Source organism: Phalaenopsis equestris, unplaced genomic scaffold (assembly GCF_001263595.1).
Source record: "Phalaenopsis equestris unplaced genomic scaffold, ASM126359v1 Scaffold000202, whole genome shotgun sequence".
Taxonomy (NCBI): Eukaryota; Viridiplantae; Streptophyta; class Magnoliopsida; order Asparagales; family Orchidaceae; genus Phalaenopsis; species Phalaenopsis equestris.
This window is the reverse complement of record NW_018164644.1, coordinates 3009735-3031650: the sequence shown is the minus strand read 5'-3', so window position 1 is coordinate 3031650 and position 21916 is coordinate 3009735. Positions and strand designations below refer to the sequence as shown.

Sequence of the window (21916 nt, the reverse complement as noted above, 5' to 3'; positions counted from 1 at the left end):
CTCGATGGGTCTTGAAATATATCATGGTGATTTCCAAACAGGACAGTTTGTCTTTTTTCCTCTTTTTTGAATTTATTTCTTTCTTTCTTTTTTGGTGTTTGGCTTTGTGATTTTTGGTTGTGCTGATTGAGCTTCGGAAATTGAGAAATTTTTGACAAAACAGACGATAATGTAACGTTTGGACTGTTGAAATTTGTAAAGTAGATATGTTTCGTTAAATAAGAGCATTTTATTTGTAACATGGCATTGTATGACTCAATTTGGTTTCAACTATTGGGTTTATTTTTTATTTGGATGTAATAGCTAATGATGAATGGATGCTTTTGTTGAAGTTTTGATTTAGTTTTAGATGTTATTTATTGTTTTTTGGTAATTTGAGAATTAATAATTAAGTTGTTGTCTATTTAAATATTCAAAAAATATAAATAAATTTGAACAATTTCAAACGATTCAAACAATTCGAACAATTCAAAGGATTCGAACACAATTCGAACTAATTTCGAACAAATCGAACCGAACACGAACAGTAACTTCATGAATAATTTCAAACACAAGCTTATTTCAAACAAACTAAATTTCAAACGAACCGAACACGAACACTAGCTCTGTTCTTTCGTGTTCGGTTTGTTTACACCCCCTCGCTCATGCTTCTAACACGCTCTGTGATTGTTCTACTCATGTGCTCGCTACATCATTCTGCTATGGTATCCTTGAGACAGTGAACTCATGCTTGAATCCCTCTACAGCACAGAAATTCCAAAAATCTGATCATGGTACTCACCCCCATTATCTGATCTGAGATACTTTAGCTTCAAGCTTGTTTCATTTTCTTTCCTGGCCTTCCATTTCAATAAGACTTCAAATACATCAGATTATGCTTGAAGAGATAAACTCATATCTTTCTCGCCTGGTCATCATGAATGTGACAAAATAGTGAGAACCTCCAATGAACTGAATTGGAGTAAGACCTCATACGTCAGTATGCACTAACTCCAGAGAAAGAAACTTTCTTCTATTTGTCATAAATACAATTTTCACAGAAATCCAGATCAACTGATCTCAGACCTCTTTGATGCTTATTCTTTGAAAATAGAGACTTCATGTATTTCTCGCTCATACTACCAAGTCTTCGGTGCCACAGACCTGTATTCACCCTCGTTCCAATCACATCCAAAAAATTGGACATTTCAATGATCAGATAAAGCGTGTCTTTAACGTTGCCTCGAGTCATCACCAATGCCCCCCAATCACCCACGAATCACCTGTGAAAGTAGTTACAAGTCCTGACTTTATTAGTTGGCTGACAGAGAAAAGATTTCTATTCAAGCTAGCAAAATATCTGACTTCAGTAAACTTCCAAATATCTCCATTCGACAACTTGATATAAACGCTGACCTTTCCAATAATGCAGGCTTTATTATCTCCCAAAAAAACTTTTCCTACATCACTCTTGTGTGTCGTTTTTAAAGACATCTTTATTGGGGCAAACATGAAAAGCGGCACCTAAATCTACTATCCAGGATTCAGTGCTGACTAGGGATAACACCAGGAAACATTTTGGATTTCACCTGTGGAGACATTAGTAGAAAGATTATTTTCGTATCTTCCACCAGCATTCCTTGGAGCTTTGCAGTCCTTTTTGAAATGCTGATTCTTACCGTACTTCAAACATACTCCACTGCTTGACTTGCGTTTTCCTTTCTTGAGCTTTGATCTGCCTCTGCATGTATCACTGCCCAGATTTCTTCCCCTGTTACCAGCATTAAACGTAGAACCTCAAGATTCATTATTCGCTGCTTTTCTAGGAACCTCTCCATTCAGCATCAGACTCACGATGTCATCTGAATTACTCACTGTCGTTACAAAATCATCCTAGTTTTCCGTCAATGAAGATGGTATCATCGGTGCTCTGACCTCATCATCAAACTTGATCCCAACAGAACACCACTAGCTCGTCACAATGTTGAAGTTATTGAGATGTGCTGCCACTGAATTATCCTCCACCTTCTTCATAATGAATAATTTCTTCATCAGAAAATTATTAAAAATGAAAGGTTTTTCATAAACCATGGCCAGTGTCGTCGTGAGATCCATCTAGTTTTCTCATTTATAATGTTGAACGCAACATATGGGGAAAGTGTCAACCTCATCAAACCTAGTGTTGTTCGATCCAACACTTCTCATTCCTCCATAGATATAGATTCAGTTTACATTATAATTCCTTGCAGTTGCAAGTATAATCTTTTCTAATACAGCAAATCCTCCACTTTCATCTTCCCGAATATGAAGCTCATCCCATTGAGCTTCTCCACCTTGAACATTGCTTCTTCGATCATTGCTCTCACTCAAATTGAATCTCCTCCGCCTGCTCTGATACGTGTTTGTTAAATAAACTACTACAAAAGTCTCCTTTTAATTTCGTCTCGAAATATGGTCTCAGGATTCGAAAAAAATTTGAAACAAAAAAAATAAAAACAAAAGTATAATCAAAGCAATCAGAAAAACACGTGAAAATTTTACGTGGAAAACCTGAGAATGGGAAAAAATCACAGAGCCACACCACCAAAAATTTCACTATATAATTCAAAAAGTTTTACAAATGACACACATTCTTCTCCACATTCAAACGAAGAAACTTACAGGATTTGCGTCAACAATCTTCCCTCTTAAATCCGGCAAAAAAAATCACGCCACATCATCGAAATCCACCTCTTCGACACTCATCACCTTCACCAGGATGCTTGCCAAAGAATATAGAAGAAGAAACAGCAAAACTCAACAAAAAAGCTTGAAATCGGGATTAAAAACTGTAATCCCGTCACAAATTGTTCTACGCACCGAGCTCTCGGGTAGCTAGCGCCCCAGTGATAAAAGTGAGAGCTTAAGCACCCACATGGGTGCCTAAGAGGCCAAAATGGGCAGAGAATTTCCACTTGCTCATACTGCGAACACCCAATGAGCGCTTAAGCGCCAATACCCCGGTAACACTGTCTGCGAGAAAGTAAGCCTACCTGCTGCTAATGGGTGCTCCAATCGGACTCCACACCTAACATTCAGTTGAATCTCAATACTAGTCTAATATACTTTAGTGTAACTAGCAATGGCTCAACAATGTAGATTGTCTTGCTGCCAGTACCACTGCAAAAGAAGTTTAAATAATGATCAGATATTTGCGTCGGAAATTTTTTAGGCTGATATTTATGTCGAATTTGTGATTATTACACTACGAAAATTAATTGATGTTATCTGTGGCGGAATTTATGTCGGATTTGCTTCTAATTATTCAATGCAAAAGACTATTCCACGACGGCAAAATTTAGAGTAGATAAAATTTACGGTAAACGAAATTTGCAAAAGACAAATTTTATAGTAGCAAAATTTCAAATAAATCGACGTTAAAGATTCACTTAAAAGCCTCAAACAAAGCCAACACAAAGTAAACGAAAAATCTGACGTAAGAGAACTAAAATACCCACCCCGCGCCCTCCATTTCATTTTATACTTTGTGTGCCCCCGAAACACTCACATCTCCCCTCCTCCCTCTCACGACACCAAAACCCTCTCCCAATACCTCGTTGTCAAGGGTCGCCTCGCACTAGCCGACAGCGTCGCCCCTCTCTCTCGGTTCTATAACCGATCGAGAAATGTAAATGTTATTTGCCCCATTTTTTTCCTTCTAACTTTTTGGTATGTATGTAAGATTTAAAGTTTAGCTGTTAGGTATGTATATACATAAAATTTCTATGGTATGTATGCAAATCTCCATATGCATTGAAATTTAAGTGTTAGCTATGTATTTACAAAAGTATTGAGTGGTATGTACGAGAATCTAGATGGGGATGCTACAAGTAGAATTCAAGTTGGTTGGTTGAAGTAGTGGAATAATGCAACTGATCAATTGTTCAAAGAGATGTCAATTTAGATGGGAATGTTATTAGTAGGATTCAAGTTGGTTGGTTGAAGTAGTGGAGTAATGCATCAGTTATATTGTTCAAAGTGACGGTGATATAGATGGAAATGTTATTTGTAGAATTCACGTTAATTCATTGAAGTAGAGGAATGTATCGGGTCTATAGTTCAAAGTGATGGTGATAAACATGGGGGCTGATTGTAGAATTCATGTTGACTAGTTTAAGTGGAGGAATGCATCGGGTCTATTGTTTAAAATGATGGTGATATAGATGGGGATGTTATAATTTGTAGAATTCACGTTGGTTGGTTGAAGTTGAGGAATGCATTGAGTTATCGTTCAAAGTGAAGGTGATATAGATGGGGATTTTAATAGTAGAATTCAAGTTGGTTGGTTAAAGTAGAGGAATGCATCGAGCCTATTGTATGATAACAAAATATCGCTAATACTACAAAGAAATTTTCATACGACGCTGCTAAGACATGAAATACTCTATGGCATAGAATGTTGGCCTTTAAAAAGGAAGCTTAAAAAAACAAGAACAAAGGAATTATCATTTGAAAAAATTCACTTACAACTCGAGTGAAACTTCCCTATAACAATCAAACTCCCAACCCCTTCAAATCATAAACCAAATTGTGATAAATGAGTTCCCACCTCCTCTAAAAATAGTCAAATCTTCCGATGCCCGAAAAAATTCCTACTAGCTCTTCTACGCCATTAGATCCACAAAGCGATACACAAGCAGCTAGAAGGCAAATTTTCAAGCTCAAAATGTTTTTTTGCATGAAATTTGATGATTAATTGTTTGTGCAAGCATTCAAAAATCAAGATGATTTAAGAACTTCAAGATCTTCAAGGTCACTTTCAACTCAAATATACAATCTCAAAAAATGTGCAAAAGCCTTGAGATTTGTGTAAGTCTCGTAAAGTGCAAATTACTTTAAAAGTGTGTGTTTGACCAATCTAAATGTTTTCAATATATGGGTGTATTTCATGAGACAATCTTTCCAATACATCAAAATGCGAGCATAGGCCACTTACAGAAGCATTGAAAATTGTGAAGTGCATTGTGCAAGTATATTAAGATGCATACACTCATCATGAGGTGACAAGCAAAGCATTTTAAAATAAGTATGATTATACCCTGCAACGGCATTGAATAGTGTGATTACATCATACAAATGCATCAAAATTTACGCATGTATTGTTCCAATATTTCAAGAAATGCTCATATTATCAAAATAAAATACATGCATGTGTTCCGACCACATGCTGAAAATGCTGTGCATATTTAGATTTCCTTGAATTTTTAAAAATCATGCCTTAAAAGACATGCTAAATAAGTTGAATTGTCTAAATCTTTCAATTGAAAAATACTCACAATTGCTATGACGTTATCCAATTTGATCATACGCTTTAAAAATGCTGTGCAGATTTAAATTGCCTTGAATTTTTAAAAATCATGCCTTAAAAGACATGCTAAATAAGTTGAATTGTCTAAATCTTTCAATTAAACAATACTCATAATTGCTCTGACGTTATCCTAAACGTCAAAATTTGAATGCTGAGAATGCGATGGAAGCTGACAAAAATCTAAACTAAAATATGAACCAACTCGAGAAGAACACAAATTTTTTTAATTTTTATAGAATATATTTTTTAAATGTCAAACTGACGTTGAAATCTCTAGACGGCGTCTTAAATTTCTTCTAATCAAATTTTGATATTTCTCCAGAATTAATAACAAAAGACTTTCTCATCATTCAATGGAAGAAGAAGCACAAATTTTTGAAGCCTACAGTGACATTAATAACAAATACACTCGACAACCATTACTTTACTCAATAAAAATATCACATCACTATAAAGCATGGCACATAATGGCACAACATAGAACAACATTTCCTAATTAAGCCCTGAACAAGATTTGGATTACAATTAAATTTGATCTTTAAAAATTGTCACATTTAGAAAATGAACTTACCTTCAATTTAGTAATGAGAAGATGTGTCAACTGCACTGCCAAATCCCCTAAATAAGAGTTTGCATACTTGCTTTTTCTCCCATTACACAACAACAACAAGCCTTCGTCCCACTAAGTGGGGTCGGCAACATCAATCCTTTTTCTCATCCTATTGCCCATTTTTTACACAACTACAGGACAAAAAGTTCTCACCTATCATAATCAAACCAAGTATTTTGAAAGGTTCATTTAGGGCATCCAAATCTAGTCCTTGCTCCCTATATAGCAATTTCATATTAGAATAGACCAAAGAATAAAACATGCATACATACACACATAGATGCACATGCGCACAACTACCTAGGTCATGAAGGTCAAGCCAATGCAAAGACTGAGCATGTGCAAACATGCACCCTAATTCATGATGCTCACACCAAGACAAGGTTTGAGAACATGATCCTCATACAAATGTAAGGTTTGAAGAATCATTAAAAACAACATTACTTCTATGCTCAAATGGCATGTTCCTAAAGAATTGAGCCAATGAACACCATGTTATATTGTAAGCAACTTAAACGTAGCTCCAAAATGGACCTCGACTTTGAGCAAAAAAGTACTAAATTGAGAACAGTTAAGCTTCAACATGGAACAATATAGATCATGAAAAGTTCTAGTTACCATTCAAGTTGAATTTCACATATTAAAAATGGCATAAAATAATTCCAAAATCATTGTAAGAATTTCAATACTCCACTTGTACTAAAATATCCCGTCAAGTCTAGTTTGGATGAGATGAAAGGACTAAAAGCTTTCAACAAAAAAGGTTGTGATAAAGACCATCAATTGAGAATTATGTGCACAGCCGACAACCTAAGTAGTAAAATGCATTTTGATTAGATAATAATAATCCCCGTCTAAAAGGCTTGTAAGGCTTTGAGGTTCTTGTGGAAAATTTATTGCAGCTAAAATGCAAAAATCATACATATAGAACCGCAAGTGTGAGAGATAACCTTTTGAAGGTGCCAGAAACCTTTGCACCAAAGACATCAATGGCTGCGGAACGAAAAGTGCTTTTTCTAACTGTTGATATTTTGTCTACATAGTTAATCATCTGGAAGTACCCACTTAAAAGTGATTAGCCGCCAGACCAATGATTTGATAGGAAAAAGATAATGCAAAAGGAACCAATATAAATACACTAAAAACAGCTAAAAAATTCACCATTTTTCTTTCTTCTTTATCGCCAGGAAGTAGGGCCATGAAGGATTGGCGAAATGGTTTATCATCAAAACCTGGCAATGTAGTTTTAAGCATTGCCATAATTGCCTTTATTACCTGTGAGAAAAAGCAAAACAACAAAATCTTCTTGATGACCGAGGAGCATCCAAGAATATGAAAAGGGTACCCAAAATTATTTAACAAATATAAGCTAGCACTTCAGAAAAGTAACAGCATCAAGTAACTTAAAGAAAGAAAAAAATAGACAAAATTATCATATTAAAACCAAAAAATTTCCGCTTAAATGTCGCACAAAAATATTAAAGGAGACAAGGAGTGAACTAACAAGGGCAAACTTAAAAAGCTCATATCACATTTCATTAATCAATTGAGCTTAAATCTGAGCAACGTGATACAAAAAATTATGCATCTACAAATGGGAAGCATAAAATAATGATTGAATACTTTTAATTCATCCATACAAATATAAAAAACAAGTATGGATATCCATCTTGCGGTATATCTTTAGACATAATCTGGATGGCATTCTGCAATGCAGAGTATAAGAAAAGATGCAGTAAAAAACTACAAAAAACAGCTTTCCTCCTAAACGAATCAGCAAATCGACTACAGCAAATGGCTTTCCTCCTGAACGAATCAGCCTCAATTAAGAATAAAAAATACCAAAATCCCACAGCATCCATCTAGCTGATTGGCATGTATGAGAATCATCTTGTGCGATATAAGCAACATAACATAATCCATAAGGCAGCACAAAGTTCAAAACATGTCAGTGTAAAAATCATATAAAAAGACAAATAAAACTAACCCACGTTAGCAAATAAAAAGTTTTATCATTTTTTTAAGTTTGTTCTAAGCACAGCTCTAAGATTATATGATAAATGATTTCGTAAAACTATAGCATCACGAAAAACCAGCAAGCAATTCCAGCACTAAGGTTTAGCGAAAAAAGAAATAAGTAAAAAAGAAAGAGCCATACGATTTTAAAAAATAAATAAATAAAATAGCACATTGGTTTTAGGAAATAATCAATAAATTTTGGCAATCATAATTTTCCAAGCCATTAGAGTTGAATAGGTTACACGTCATGTAATTATATCAGTAAAAGTTTCATCAGATAAATTATTGCATGCATGAACGAGATAGCCTTTGCAACAAAACTCAAGCATCATTTTGCATCACCTAAAAAGATCCTTTAAGCAAAATAATAAAAATGATGTGGCCTGCAGCTGACTCCATTACTTCACGTAAATTTTGCTTAAACATACATAATTATGAAATGAAAATGAACATATCAAAAACCTTTTTCCTGTAGAAAGCAACACCGTGAACATTAAAGGGTATCTTTTTGTTCCGGAAAAACACCTGAAAAGCTCTACCAGAGATCTACATGGTTCAAAAATTAAAAATATGTTAGCAAAGTAATTTTGGCAGATTATCAATAGCTCCAAACAATCACCTGTCTGCGATATAGAATTGCGATATTGCCAAAAGACCTCTTAGAAGCAACATCACAAGATGTAATTTCTAATATTTTATCCAAAACAAACGAACATTGTGCATCTTCAGCATGACATTCCTTAATTGTTATCTGAAACTAGTAAAGGATCCAATTATTAAATCACTAACAAAAGATCCGATTCATGAACATCAAAAATACAATCTGCATTCAGATTTTGGGAGCAAGGATACTAAAGAGCCGCCAGAATTATTGGTCTCAACTTCCTTATGCTGACTTCGCTTGACATTGTGATTTATAACACATGATGCAGCCTCAACAATACAACGTGTAGAGCGGTAATTTTTAATCAACTTTATCTGCAATAATCAACATAAAATATTTAAGTTTCAATCTTAATAATAGCATTGACAAATATCATCATCAGATTCTAACAAAACACAAGTTAGCGGACATCAAAGTCTACAACGCAGGTTGCAAACCTCTCTGTGAGTTGGAAAGTCCCTACGAAATGAATCAAATCCATTGGCATCAGCTCCATTGAAACTGAATATAGACTAGAATAGGATAAAGCATTCAAACTATTTCAGATACCCATTAGCTCAAAAAAGATATTAAAACAAATTCACAACTCACTAATACGAAGAAAGAGCCATAAGATCTCTAATAAATTATATAAATCAAGTTGGAAGAAGTCAACCTGATCTTCATCACCAACAATTGTGACATGGTTATGGGATGCTAAAATCCTTAATAGAAAATATTGCATAGAGCTAGTGTCCTGAAATTCATCTACTACAATTGCCTTCCATGTAGCATGGCACTCTTTACGAACTACAATTTCATAAACATGGATTAGTAAGATATAGACAAGTAATCCACTGAATGAATAATTTTGTACAAACCTTCAAGAAAATCAGAAAGCAACCTTACGGAGCAATTAATAAAGTCAAGGTAATCCAGTGCATTGCATGATCTCAGTATATCATTGTATTTCTCAAATATAATAGCCTGATTAGATAGGTAAATAAAGAGAGAGAAAATAACCAAATAAAGGGCTAATAGCTAGTAAGGGTTCAGCAAGTGAAAGAATTGAAATGAAAAGATTAATAAAAAGAAATAAGAACAAAAACTACTCACTCCATTTCTATCACCCGTCTTTTTAAAGTCTTCAGGAGTCCTTCCAGATGTCTTAGCCTGAAAATAGTTAATCTAGTTATTATATTATAGACAAAACCAACGAACAAAGCTAAGTAAGAATCAGAAATTGAGATGAGGTGGATGCCATATAATCACAGCCGGTTGATCAAATCCATTTGACTGAATTCCTCTTTTCTCCCAACACAACTTTCTTCATTTGGAACCCCAATAGAGCCAAAATAAAAAGATAAGTTAAATACTTGAAACATTTTATCTTTCACCAGTATGCTCGAAATGTAAATAAGTCTTAATAGATGTATCTGAAATTTCGGATTATAGGCTAGGAGACATCAACGTCTATAAAAAGTACAACTCAAACATCAGTCACTCTGTAGTTCGAACAACCGATGATTCATTCTCACCAATAACAAGAAATGGATCAGTTGAATTGACAAAATATCTTCAATTATACCCTATTCTTTATGTTCCAAATTAGATTGCAATCTACTCTCAATCATCAAACTTGCTCGTGACTTAAAATGTGTGACTAGTCTTTCATTCTATTGTTTATGATTTTTAGGTAGTGGATTCGGGGAAGGTGATTAGAGTTGTTGAAATGCATGATGATCTATATTGGCTCAAAAAAAATAATCTCATCAGGAGACAAGTTCCTCCGGCAAATTTTATTTCAGAGTCTAGTTCAATTTTTGTTAATCTTGTTTCCAATTCTATATATGTTTTAGTTGAAAGTCGATTCATGTTAAGATATTGTCATCTTGGACATCCAAATTTTGCTTACATTTAAAAAATGTATCCACAATTACCTATCAATGAAAAAGTCCAATTTCTATCAAATATGAAAAGTGTCAACTTGTAAAGTATCATTTATAGATGATATCCAGAGATCCTAAGTAAAAAAAATAAATGGAGCACAATGATTTTTATCATTTAAAGATGATCCTGCTAGAAATATTTGAACATTCTTTATGAAAAAAAATCTAAAACTGTCATCAAATTTCAATCATTTCATTCCATGAAACCTTAATTTCAAAGCAAAATTCAACTTCATTTGATAATGTTACGGAAAACTTTAATTATGTTATTAGCACTTATCTTTACAAGCATGATATCATCCATATAAGTTATTGAGTGAATACACCTCAACAAAATAAGGTCGCTTAGAGGAAAAACATGCATTTACTTGAGGTAGCTTATGTTAATATGATAATTAATCATGAGTTTGTGCATTTTTGTCGAGAAGCTACATTTACAGCATCATATCTCATCCACAAATTCGCATTCTTTATTTTTCTCTGACTAACCATTGAAAATCTTTGGTTATTCCGCCTTTGTTCACACCCACCAATAAAACCGCACCAAACTCGATCCCAAATCTCTCAGATGTATCTTCCTCCAACTATAAAGAATACAAATGCTACTCTCCAATTGTTAGAAAAATATACAGCTTTATAGATGTCACCTTCTTTGAGAATCAATCTTAGTTTCCCGAAACTGAAATTCAAAGGGAGAACTTGATAGAATATCAAATTTAGAATCTTCTCCAAAACATTCAACCTGAAACAAACCTTATTACTCAAACAGCTAAACTAAATTCTACTACTCAACGGATTCTACTTGAAGAGCCAAGCTTTGCCACTGAAAATGTCTCAATTATCTCTACTTTACCTCAAAATGACACTAGTGATTAGGAACTTCATGCCAATATCAAAAATATAAAAAACACTAAGAATTTATAGGACACCATACAGATTAGGAACTATCAAGAATCTAAACCAAGTCATCCTGCATCTAATAATCATATAATGGTATGGATTTCTTATCTCATGTCCAATGGTGCACTAGTCATCCAATCGAAAAATATTTAGCTTTTGCAAAATTGTTACAATCTTATAGGGCTTTTATGACAGAACTTGATAATGTGCAGGTTCACAACTCTATTAAAGAGACTCTAAAGTTTCAGCATGAAAAAAAAAGTTAGAAAAATAAATTTCAGCTCTAAAAAATGATAGCACATGGAACTTAGTTACCACATGAAAAAACCTTGTAGATTGTGAATGGATGTTCACGGTTAAATACAAAAAAGATGAAAGTATAGGGAGATTCAAAGTTAGGTTGATAGTCAAGCGTTTCACACAGTTATATGGTATTGAACAAGATTGGTTTATACCAAACGAATGTCAAAAAGGTCTTCTTAAATGGGGACATCGAAAAGAAAGTCTACATCACCATATCTCTGCTCTTAAAAAATATGTCGAACAAGAAGTTGGTTTACAAGCTGAAAAAGTTATTATATGACTTGAAACAATTTTCTCATATTTGGCTTGCCTGGTTTGTTAAAATTACGATTACAAATAAATATCATCAATGTCAAACTGATAATACACTATTCGTTAAATCCAATTCTAGAGGCAAAATTACAATTCTCATAATATTTGTAGATGATATTACTATGACAGATGAAGATTCAGAGAAAATTATCATACTATTGCAATAGAATTTGAAATCAAGGATCTCAGAACTCTCAAATACTCTATGGAATGGAGTTGGTTCAGACTAAGGAGAAAATTATCATATCCCAAACAAAATACATCTTAGATCTGTTAAATGAAACCAATTTGGTTGGGTGTAAACTGGCTGACACACACATGAATCCCAACAAAAATTTGAACAAAAGTGAGACAAGCAGTCTAGTTGATGAATGAATCTATCAAAGATTCTCAAAAAATTTGATCTAACTATCACACATGGGCCTAATATTACATAATCGGTTAATGTAGTAAGCCAACAAACGAATAATCCAAGTGAATCATTTGGACGCAATGAACAAAATTTTCGTATGCTTAAAGATGACCCTTGAATATGATCTGTTCTTCAAAAATCTCAAAAACGTGAAATTCAAATATGTAGAGTGTGACTTCAAAGGCTATTAGGAGAACTTAAAGTTGAGACGAATGACAAAATTAAGATGTTCAGTGATAGTCAAGCAACTATTACAACAATAAAAACTTTATCCCACTAAGTGGGGTCGGCAACATGAATCATTTTTCTCCATTGTGTCCTACTGAGTGTCATATTTTCATTTAATTTTATACAATATGCCCTATACAATATGCCCAAGTCTTTCTAGGTCTAACTCTACCTTCTTTAGTATAAGTTGAATCTAAAACACCTACTCATTAATCGGATCATAAGATGGTAGATGTTTAATGTGACCAAACCATCTAAGATGACTTTCTCTAATTCAAAAAATATTATGCACCATGATAGAACAAAACACATTGAGATTGATCAATAATTCATCTCATAAAAGATTAATGGAATTGTCGGCTAAATTATGTTCCAACATGACTCCTTACTGTTGATATTCTCACAAAAGCACTATCAAGGGTTAGCCATGATGCATTAAATTCCAAGCTTGATTTGTATAAGAAACAACACAACTTGAGGGGGAGCATTGGAAGTAAAAGACCTATGTACTCTATTAGAAAGGATTTTATTTCTTCACTCAAAATAACTTTTAAATTTTATTTATTTTCTTTAGTAGATCCAAATATAAACAATGCAAATTGATCTCGACTCAATGTTGAGCTGAAAAAATCTTTGATCATGTCACAAGAACTTCTAATACAAGATATTATTCCATCATAAATATCTTGAATAACTTCAATACATAATTTTTTTCTCAAGGCTTCTAGTATTTGGATTACATACCTGCCCAAGATCAATAAAAATCATCACAAAGATCAATTATTAGCACTATTATGTTTTCCATAAATTTCCTAAACAAAATATCTGCTTCTATAGTTAACATTCCTAGCAACTAGAAACCTAGCATAAAACCAATTTGGTTTTCTGCAATCTATGTTATTTTTTAGCATACTGTCACGGACAAATAGTCCCACATTGGCTAGGTCTAGGGCCGAAAAACAGTATTTAAGTCCTGGGCTGCTCACCTCTCTTAAGAGCTCTTTTGGGAGGTGACAAGTGGTATCAGAACAGATTACTGTCTGTCAGGTGTGTGGACTCTCCATGGTCCAGTGGGACCCTCGGTGGAGCAGTGGAGAAGAATGTCACGGACAAATAGTCCCACATCGGCTAGGTGTAGGGCCAAAAAGCAGAATTTAAGTCCTGGGCTGCCCACCTCTCTTAAGGGCTCTTTTGGGAGGTGACAATACGCTTCATTATTCTCTCTCTCTCTCTCTCTCTCTCTCACACACACACATCGCTTTATTGTAAAAATTAAGCATGAGTCCTTTCTAATTAACACAATCTTGAATATCTATTTTATTTTTCTTAAATAATGACATCAAAATGTTGCTTTTCCAATGAATTGATTGAATTTTATCCTTCGCAATTCCCGTGAGAATATTTAGTAACAAAGCATTGCAGCATCTCATTTAAGACGTTAAATATTAATAGGTATCTTGCCTCAACCTAAAAATTCCCTGACATCCATCTTATTCAAGGCTACTCCATTTCTTTTTTGGAACAATCTTTAATATACCTCATTACTCTGTCCATCATGCACTTCCAAAATAACTTAGATTTAAATTTTATTTAATAGTTTCTATAATGATTTCTTAAAATAGCATTTTCATCAGTTTTGTGATATCAAAATCTTTCACTAAAGCCATATTATTATCTTTCGTGGTGCGTTGAACTTGATCAAAATATCAAGATATCTTATCTCGCCTTAACTGGTATAAAAATCTATTTTCCTCCTACAACAAAATCTAATATAAAAAACATCCAGTCACAACCATATCAGGCATAGCTCAGCTCAATGCATATTTTCCTGCAATTATAACTACTTATAATCATATTCCTGATAGTATTCACTTTCTCAACAATTTAAATTAAATATTATTTCCCTTGAGTGTATTGTCACTAAATCACCAAGTCACTCTATTAGCATGCGATATCTGTAAATTCCCCAAACCCTCTACAATAAAATGTTTAATGCAACTAGCCATCTTACTCAAGGTCCCATAACACATTACATTCAAGTAGAAAATTCTAATCAGTCTTTCCTTAATACATATTTTGAAAGTTTATCAATTTCTCACCTTTTAAATTACACCAACTAATCTTATGTAATTATTACTTTTTACGTCTTTTTAACGTTTTAAGATAAAAATATACAAGTAGTACATAAAAAGTGTGTTCAAACTCTCTCATGAAACCACCACAAAATATTTGCAAAAAGAATATTTTTCCCTTTCAATTAAACATTATTTTATGTATGATTTGGTTTTCTACTTTCAAGTGATTAAGGGTTCGTTTGAGATGGTAGTAGATGCTTATAATATTAGCTATGAAACTATTGACCGAAAAGCCAACTTTTTTAAAATTGTTGTGGGTAAGATATTTTTTTTTTTCAAACAAAAAAATAATGAAACAATGGAATTCATATAGCTGCCTTACTCTAGCAGATTTAACCACAAAACTTATTTGAGAAGCAGTCAAAAGATTATGGTCAAACAAAAATATGACAACCAATAAAATAAAGCTATAAAAAAGTTATCTCAAGGTTAACCTAAGTGTCATTTTTGCTTCTTAGAGTATGCAATCGTTGTTACAAGATCATGGATACATTGATATCAAGCAATAACTTCTTTTATTGCAATTCATCTCATATTGAATATTCATCTTAAATCCTCTCATACTCCATTCCACTATAGTCTATATATTCAAATCATGTTCAACAAAATATTCTTTATTCCATGTGCATATTTGCAGCGGTTCATTCATCCCTTTAATAAAGTATTTTTTTTCAAACTACTAACTAACTCAAAATGAAAAGCGTTAGTACTAACTATATTTATATTGTAAAAACACATAACTATCTTCAAGGTAGTCACTCTAACTCTAATTTTATTCACCTCAATAATTCTATTTTTGCCTCTCAATCCACAACCATCTCATTCTCATTTATTTTATATTGTAGACTTCAAATAGTCTCATGATCATTTGTATGTGGTCAATTCAATCCTAATATATTACATTTCTCCAATTTGGTATCTCGAATATCTAAATAATTAAGGGGATAAAATTGGGATCAATTTCATATCAAAATTTCAATATGATAACCATTTTTTCAGTAATTTTGTATAGTTCAGAGACTAAATTGGACAAATGTGATAGTTTGAGATTAAGTTGGCCACGCATGAACTTATCAGGAATTATTTTGGGATTTAATCTTTACTTTTATTTGTTAAGTTTACCAACATGCAATAACTTATAACCATCTGTAATGTCCAAGAGTAAATAATTCCAGATCATGAACTTTTTTAAAGATCAAGAGAAATCTTTCAAAAGAAAAACTATAAAACCTAAAGAGTTCAAAGGATAACAAAATATTTAGCTCTATAGATGTACACATATGGATAAAAGTTGGATATAATAAAAGTACCTGTATCACAAATTTCAGCCACTTTTTTGAAGTTGCTTTCAAACGGTGTGAGATATCACCATTCTTAAGTTCCTCACAACCTTCAGTTTCTTGGCCTTTCTTCTCATCGCTATTTGTCAGTCGCTGTGCCTCTATAATGGCTCTCCTTTGTTGTGCATGCCCATATATAAAAAATTCAGCTGTGCGCCCTAACCTGCAATGCACAAGGCATTATTATTTCGTAATTGAAGAATATGCTTGATTGATTTCATAAATAAGAATGCTTGGATATGAGAATACAGAAACTCCAATGGACCCAACACAAACAAAAAAGGGATCCCCATTAACAACAACTCTTTCGAAAAGGTGGGTATCAACACCTTATGTGAAAATTTGTATACTTAATAGTGTGTTCTCTATTAGTGTTGTAAGGCAATACATAAACAGCCTTATTGAAGAGCACATTGAAGGTCTTAATTCCATTTTAAGGTAGGTCAAAATTACATCATAAAAAATGCAAAATATATAAAAAGACATCAAACAAGAAAATTAAAATTCTCGCATATATAAATTGGGTTGGAGAGGTATCAGACCAAAAATCCACCCCTTGTTATTCTACTTGAGTATGGAGAAACCTAGTTACGTCAAGATGTAAAAAATAAGTGGGGTCTCGTTAAGTATTGTTAAACCTCAATACAGGCCATTGAACCTGATATGTGCAAAGGAGTATGGTTAAAAGGATTGTTTGAAGAGCTATACTATCAGATGAAATATCTAAAAATGCAATGTAACAACAGATTTCTAATAGGTATTGCAAAAAAAATATGCTCGACATGACAGGATTAAACACACACACGGCGAGAGATCAACATTCATATTGAACTAACTGAACTAAATTACGCTCCAAAAAATTCTCAAAATACAAATATCCACTCTAAGAATTTACCCAGAATCAATTTACACAAATTCTCCAACATGTTGAAATAATTTTAAATTCGTAGCAAGCACATTTCCATTTACAACAATCCGTTAACAAGAACTTTCTATACACAACAATCAAATGAAGTGAATAAAAACTTTTTATTTACAATAATCCAAATTTTCCTTGACAAGTGTTACTAAAAGACCGCTACGAAGCGTCCGTTAGAAGTAAAGCAGCATGCTGATCCAACACATTGCTTGCCTGTCAAGCACAAGCTTGCAGCAAAGAGCACATGTTCCGCAACTTCCCTGTGTCACATCACAGCATTGCATGCTTAACTTCCCCTAAAAACCAAATTCTAGTTCAAAATTCATGATTTGGTTCAGCATATGATGTAATAACTATGCATGAATGTTCTTATTTCTCATAATTACTGAGTCATTGCTCTTTGGTTTTATATTCTCTCCTATTGAAGCTAATTATTGCTTGGTGGTTATTCTATTCAAACTCTCTCGCAAACTAGTTTTTTTGCACACTTTTCATTGATTCCTATTGTTGATTCCTCTTGTTGATGTATATAGCTTCTCAACACAAGCTTCTTCCTGGAATGTTTAATGATGTCCTATCATCGATCTCTAATGCTTCACGTTGCCTCCACCTCTTAGTCTCTAATTGGTCACTTAATGTGATGAGTATTCTTGAGTTTTCATTATCTTATCAGCATTTCAATATTGAAAAAATTTATTTTTTCATGTTTGAATAGCTGAAAATTTACTTTTATTAAAAGTATAATTATATTTACAAAATAATACTTAAGGTGGTTTTGTTTAGCAGACAAAAACGACTGTTACATGAATATAATATATGCTCATAAACACTCTTTACAAAGAATCATTTCATTTTGCACTTAACGCATTGAAACCAAAAAAAATCCCTACACATCACACTACAGTCGGTGCTTTTAAAATACGGTTATGGACAATAGCATTTAATCTAAGTTATTTGGATAATTAGGGATTCAAAAATAATATATTAATTTTCAAATTTGGTTATTTCCTTTAAGGACATCTTTTTACGTATTTATGTACAACTTCTCAACTTGTGTTTTACAACGACAAAAAAAATAAAATTTATATATAAAATCTTCTATTTTTTACTCACCACTCTTCTCGTTCTAATTATCAATAATAACAAATTTAAATTGACTGCACAAAACTCCTCAAGAAGACTACACTGAGTAAGGATTTCCACAAACTTGTTCAAGAATGCAATCACAAATTGATTATTCTGTTTATGATTCATCAACAATTCAACTAGCAATCTTTTTGTAATAAGTTAGAAAATATTTTGCACAATCCAATGTTTTATTTCGCTTGAGATAAAAATGCTGGTTTGTATTCTAAACCAACAACAATTCTGTCAAAACCATTATGCTTATCCTAAAGATTTGATTAACAAAACTTTAACTCTCTGGCATCACCAATGCAAGGTTAGGCAAAGTCCCCAATTTTAGATAGCCAATCAAAAAAGCCTTCCATATCATGTTATCTTGTCAAAAGTATAAGCGTCAAACTTTCTAACAGTTCAAAAATCAACATCTCTATTAGAGTGACATTATAAATTCTAATATCTAGAGAATAAATAGCCACTTTATTTTTTCAATTTCAAACAACTCAACGCACAAGTAAGATCATAGACAATAACTAGCTTTATTATAGTGCCATGATTGATTCACACACAGATTGAATCCTAGGAATCACTCCTCGTTGACCTGCTAGATTTGCAAGAAAACCCTGAGGTCATTCACTAAATTTATTTTAACTTTCATTTGGGATCCACAAAGTGATTTAATGGGACAAAATATCAAATCAACCCAAATCATTTTGAAATTATTTTTAGGAATGAGTAATTTTGCAGCTGATGTTGTTCTAAATTTCAACCAAATGGCTTTTTTGTAATATGCAATAGCCAGTACTAAGTTTTCATGTTCCATGAGAAACAAGTACTGTTATTAAATAAAATTGACCATACAAAAAATATATCAAGCAAATATATGATGAATGCAACTAGATAGTACATAATTCTAAAAATGAATGCAAACTTAATCCTTTTCTAGTATCAAAATATCTTTGCATAAAAAATAAGTGAGAAAACAACCAATTTGGTTTATTAAATAATCTAAGGTCTGCATAACGAAACTTTTTTAGGTGTATAAAAACAACCAAATAGTAAAGCAATATTAGATATGAAATAAATGTCCTAATGTTATCCTTTGTAAGCTTCAATAGCAATAAGCACAAATTAAATTATTTTTTTGGTTTATTTACTTTGTGATATAAGAGAATCAAGGTTAAGTGTGTGATGCATCCTTTTCCGTACAAGAATTATGACTCTCAAGTCTCAACTCCATAAGCCAATCCTAATCATCCCACTTTCCTTGATCCTAATCGCCATAATCACTTTTTATTGACTTCACAGACACATCAGTCATCATCCTTCTCCCTCTTCCTCTATTTTATCCAGGGGTGTACAATCAGGTTCATGAGTTCGGTTGGTAACCCAAAATGGGTCGAACCCAAAACTGCCTGACTTGAACCCAATACGAATAATAAATGGGACTGAAAGTACAGTCAGAACCCAACCCATAACCCTTTTAACATGAGACATTACAGCTATTCAGCTCTATTTCAAGTCAATCTCGATCAATTTTAATTTGGCATGTCGATTTCAAGTCAATTTAGGGTTAATGGTCAGTTTCAAGTCAATTTAGGATTAGTGGTAAGTTTCAAGTCAATTTGGGATTAGTGGTCAGTTTCGAGTCAATTTAAGATTTGTGTGTAAATTTGAATCCGACCCAAAAAAACTAAATGGGTTAGGATTAATAACTCAAACCTAACCCAAAAATTATTTAGGTCAGCCCGAGCATAAATATCTCGAGTTTACTTTAGGTCAAGTTAGCTTGTCCGGTTAATTTTTGACACCGCTGGATTCTTATCCCATAGATCAAAACAAGTCATTGCATACGCCCTCTCATCTCTTCTTCAATTAGAGTCAAGTGAGACTCCAATATCACAATTCAAAGCCACAAGGCACAAACTCATTGTTGCATCTATCCTTCCTATGCCACACTATCACTGCAACCTTGAGTAAAAATTTATAGGGGAACCGTGCTATAGTGTTGGTATGGCAACAAAAATATGGTGTCGTAAGAAGAAAAATAAGAACAAGCTCGATGAATGTATACTTTTCAGCATGTGAACGGCACAGCTGTAAGCAGAACGAGTGGAATGTGCTGATTGCAAGCTCCTTAGCAATTGCCTTGCCTACAACTGCCCCAATCCTATCTCTCATCTCAGATGCAGCAGCAGTTGTGAAGGTCATGGCAAGTATATTAGCAGGACGAATTCCCTGGTAAAACAGGATATGACAATACTGTGGGAGATCATCCAATTATCAAAGTATAAGATGTAGAAGCACAGTCATAAATAATACCTCCTTCAAAAGATTCAGCACTCGTCCAACCATGGTTGACGTCTGTCTAAGAACTAAGAAATCAGAATAAGTACCCGTAAAGAATTAATACATTCAGAGCGATAAGGAATGAAGAAACCTGCCTTTCCACTTCCTGGGCCGGCTACAATCATCAATGGAACTGATATATTGCTGCAAGCAGCCTCTCTCTGAGCATCGTTCAGCGATTGAAAGTAATCGTGATACTTTTTTGGCATCTCATCGCATCTCACGTCTTCAATAAAACTAGAACTTTCCTCTGCTTCGTTACCGTCGTCACTCTCCCTCCCCGCGTTTGGTTTATCCTTCTTCACACAGAACAGTTGGTCGCAGATAGTATCTACCTCCTCCAGAAACGAGTCATCCAGCTCCTCATCGAGAATGCTCGATGACGGAGTCGAATCCTTGACCTGAAACGGACAAACTCCCAAGGGCTTCACGGGAGTGGAAAACCCGTTCCGATACTCTAACCCGTTGTGGATATCTGAAAGAAGCGCTCTAACGACAGGAAAGCCTTGAGGGCTTGAGCCATCTATCACACTGCATCTGAAAAGAGACATATAGGTGTAGTAGCAGATCAAAACATGAATACTGAAAAAAAACAAAAACGAAATACAACGAAGAAGAAAAAAAAGGTTAGCGAACTTGGGATAACGAAGAAGAGGGACGGGATCAAGGGGCCGCTTCCGGTTAAGCAGGGCTTTAGCGGCGCGGAAGTTGCTGGTGATTCGCGTTCTTTGTTCCTCAGTCATTACCTCCGCCGCCGCTGGCGGCGAGCATGCAGATGAGAGAAGAGCAAAGCCTTGAAGAAGTGATCGTCCACCGAGAGGGAATCGAGAATGACGAAAACCCTAGAAAGCAAACGGGCTCGATCAGAGCGTGAGTGACAAGCCTTGAGCAAGAGCGGGAGAGAAAAGAAATTCGAACCGATCACCGTATATATATATATATATATATATATATATATATATAGTATTGATTTACAGGATTTTGACTAAGGCCCCTTTGGGGCAGCTTACAAGTGCGGCGGTCTTTTTTTAAAAAATCGTTATATTATTTATTTTGCACGTTTTAATTGATTATATGTAAACCGCGTTTTTTTATTTTGAGAAACGCAATCACGGGTATAACCCGCGATCAGCGGTTCGAACGTCTGACCGCGATATATTTTACGCGTCTGTCCCTCAGCGGCCCCACATCGGTACCCTAAATTTATCTTCGGACGAAGAAAGTAGCGTCTGCCTCCGCACACTCGATTCGGCCGAAAGCCTCTCCTCCGAACTCCCAATTCAGCAAGTTTTTTCTTCGACATTCTCGGCAAGTAAAACTTCTTCCTTGCCCTTTTTTTCGCAATTCCT

At 34.0% G+C, this 21916-nt stretch overlaps 1 protein-coding gene across 5 annotated transcripts in view; it reads right to left on the bottom strand.

The window, feature by feature from the left end:
* LOC110022777 (ATP-dependent DNA helicase SRS2-like protein At4g25120) overlaps positions 1–21327 on the bottom strand; it is a 109379-nt gene extending 88052 nt beyond the window's left edge. For all 5 annotated transcript variants that reach the window (XM_020721879.1, XM_020721881.1, XM_020721882.1 and 2 more), the window contains exons 1-14: positions 21204–21327; positions 20663–21104; positions 20541–20582; positions 20293–20456; positions 16148–16340; positions 9715–9771; positions 9480–9585; positions 9275–9408; positions 9057–9131; positions 8808–8933; positions 8575–8706; positions 8418–8501; positions 7098–7211; positions 6887–6987 (exon numbers count right to left, since the gene is read on the bottom strand). In XM_020721879.1, coding sequence (XP_020577538.1) covers positions 6887–6987; positions 7098–7211; positions 8418–8501; positions 8575–8706; positions 8808–8933; positions 9057–9131; positions 9275–9408; positions 9480–9585; positions 9715–9771; positions 16148–16340; positions 20293–20456; positions 20541–20582; positions 20663–21104; positions 21204–21310 — 1877 coding nt within the window. In that variant the 5' untranslated portion in view covers positions 21311–21327. The remainder of the gene's footprint in view (positions 1–6886; positions 6988–7097; positions 7212–8417; positions 8502–8574; positions 8707–8807; positions 8934–9056; positions 9132–9274; positions 9409–9479; positions 9586–9714; positions 9772–16147; positions 16341–20292; positions 20457–20540; positions 20583–20662; positions 21105–21203) is intronic.
* Positions 21328–21916: the final 589 nt, after the last annotated feature.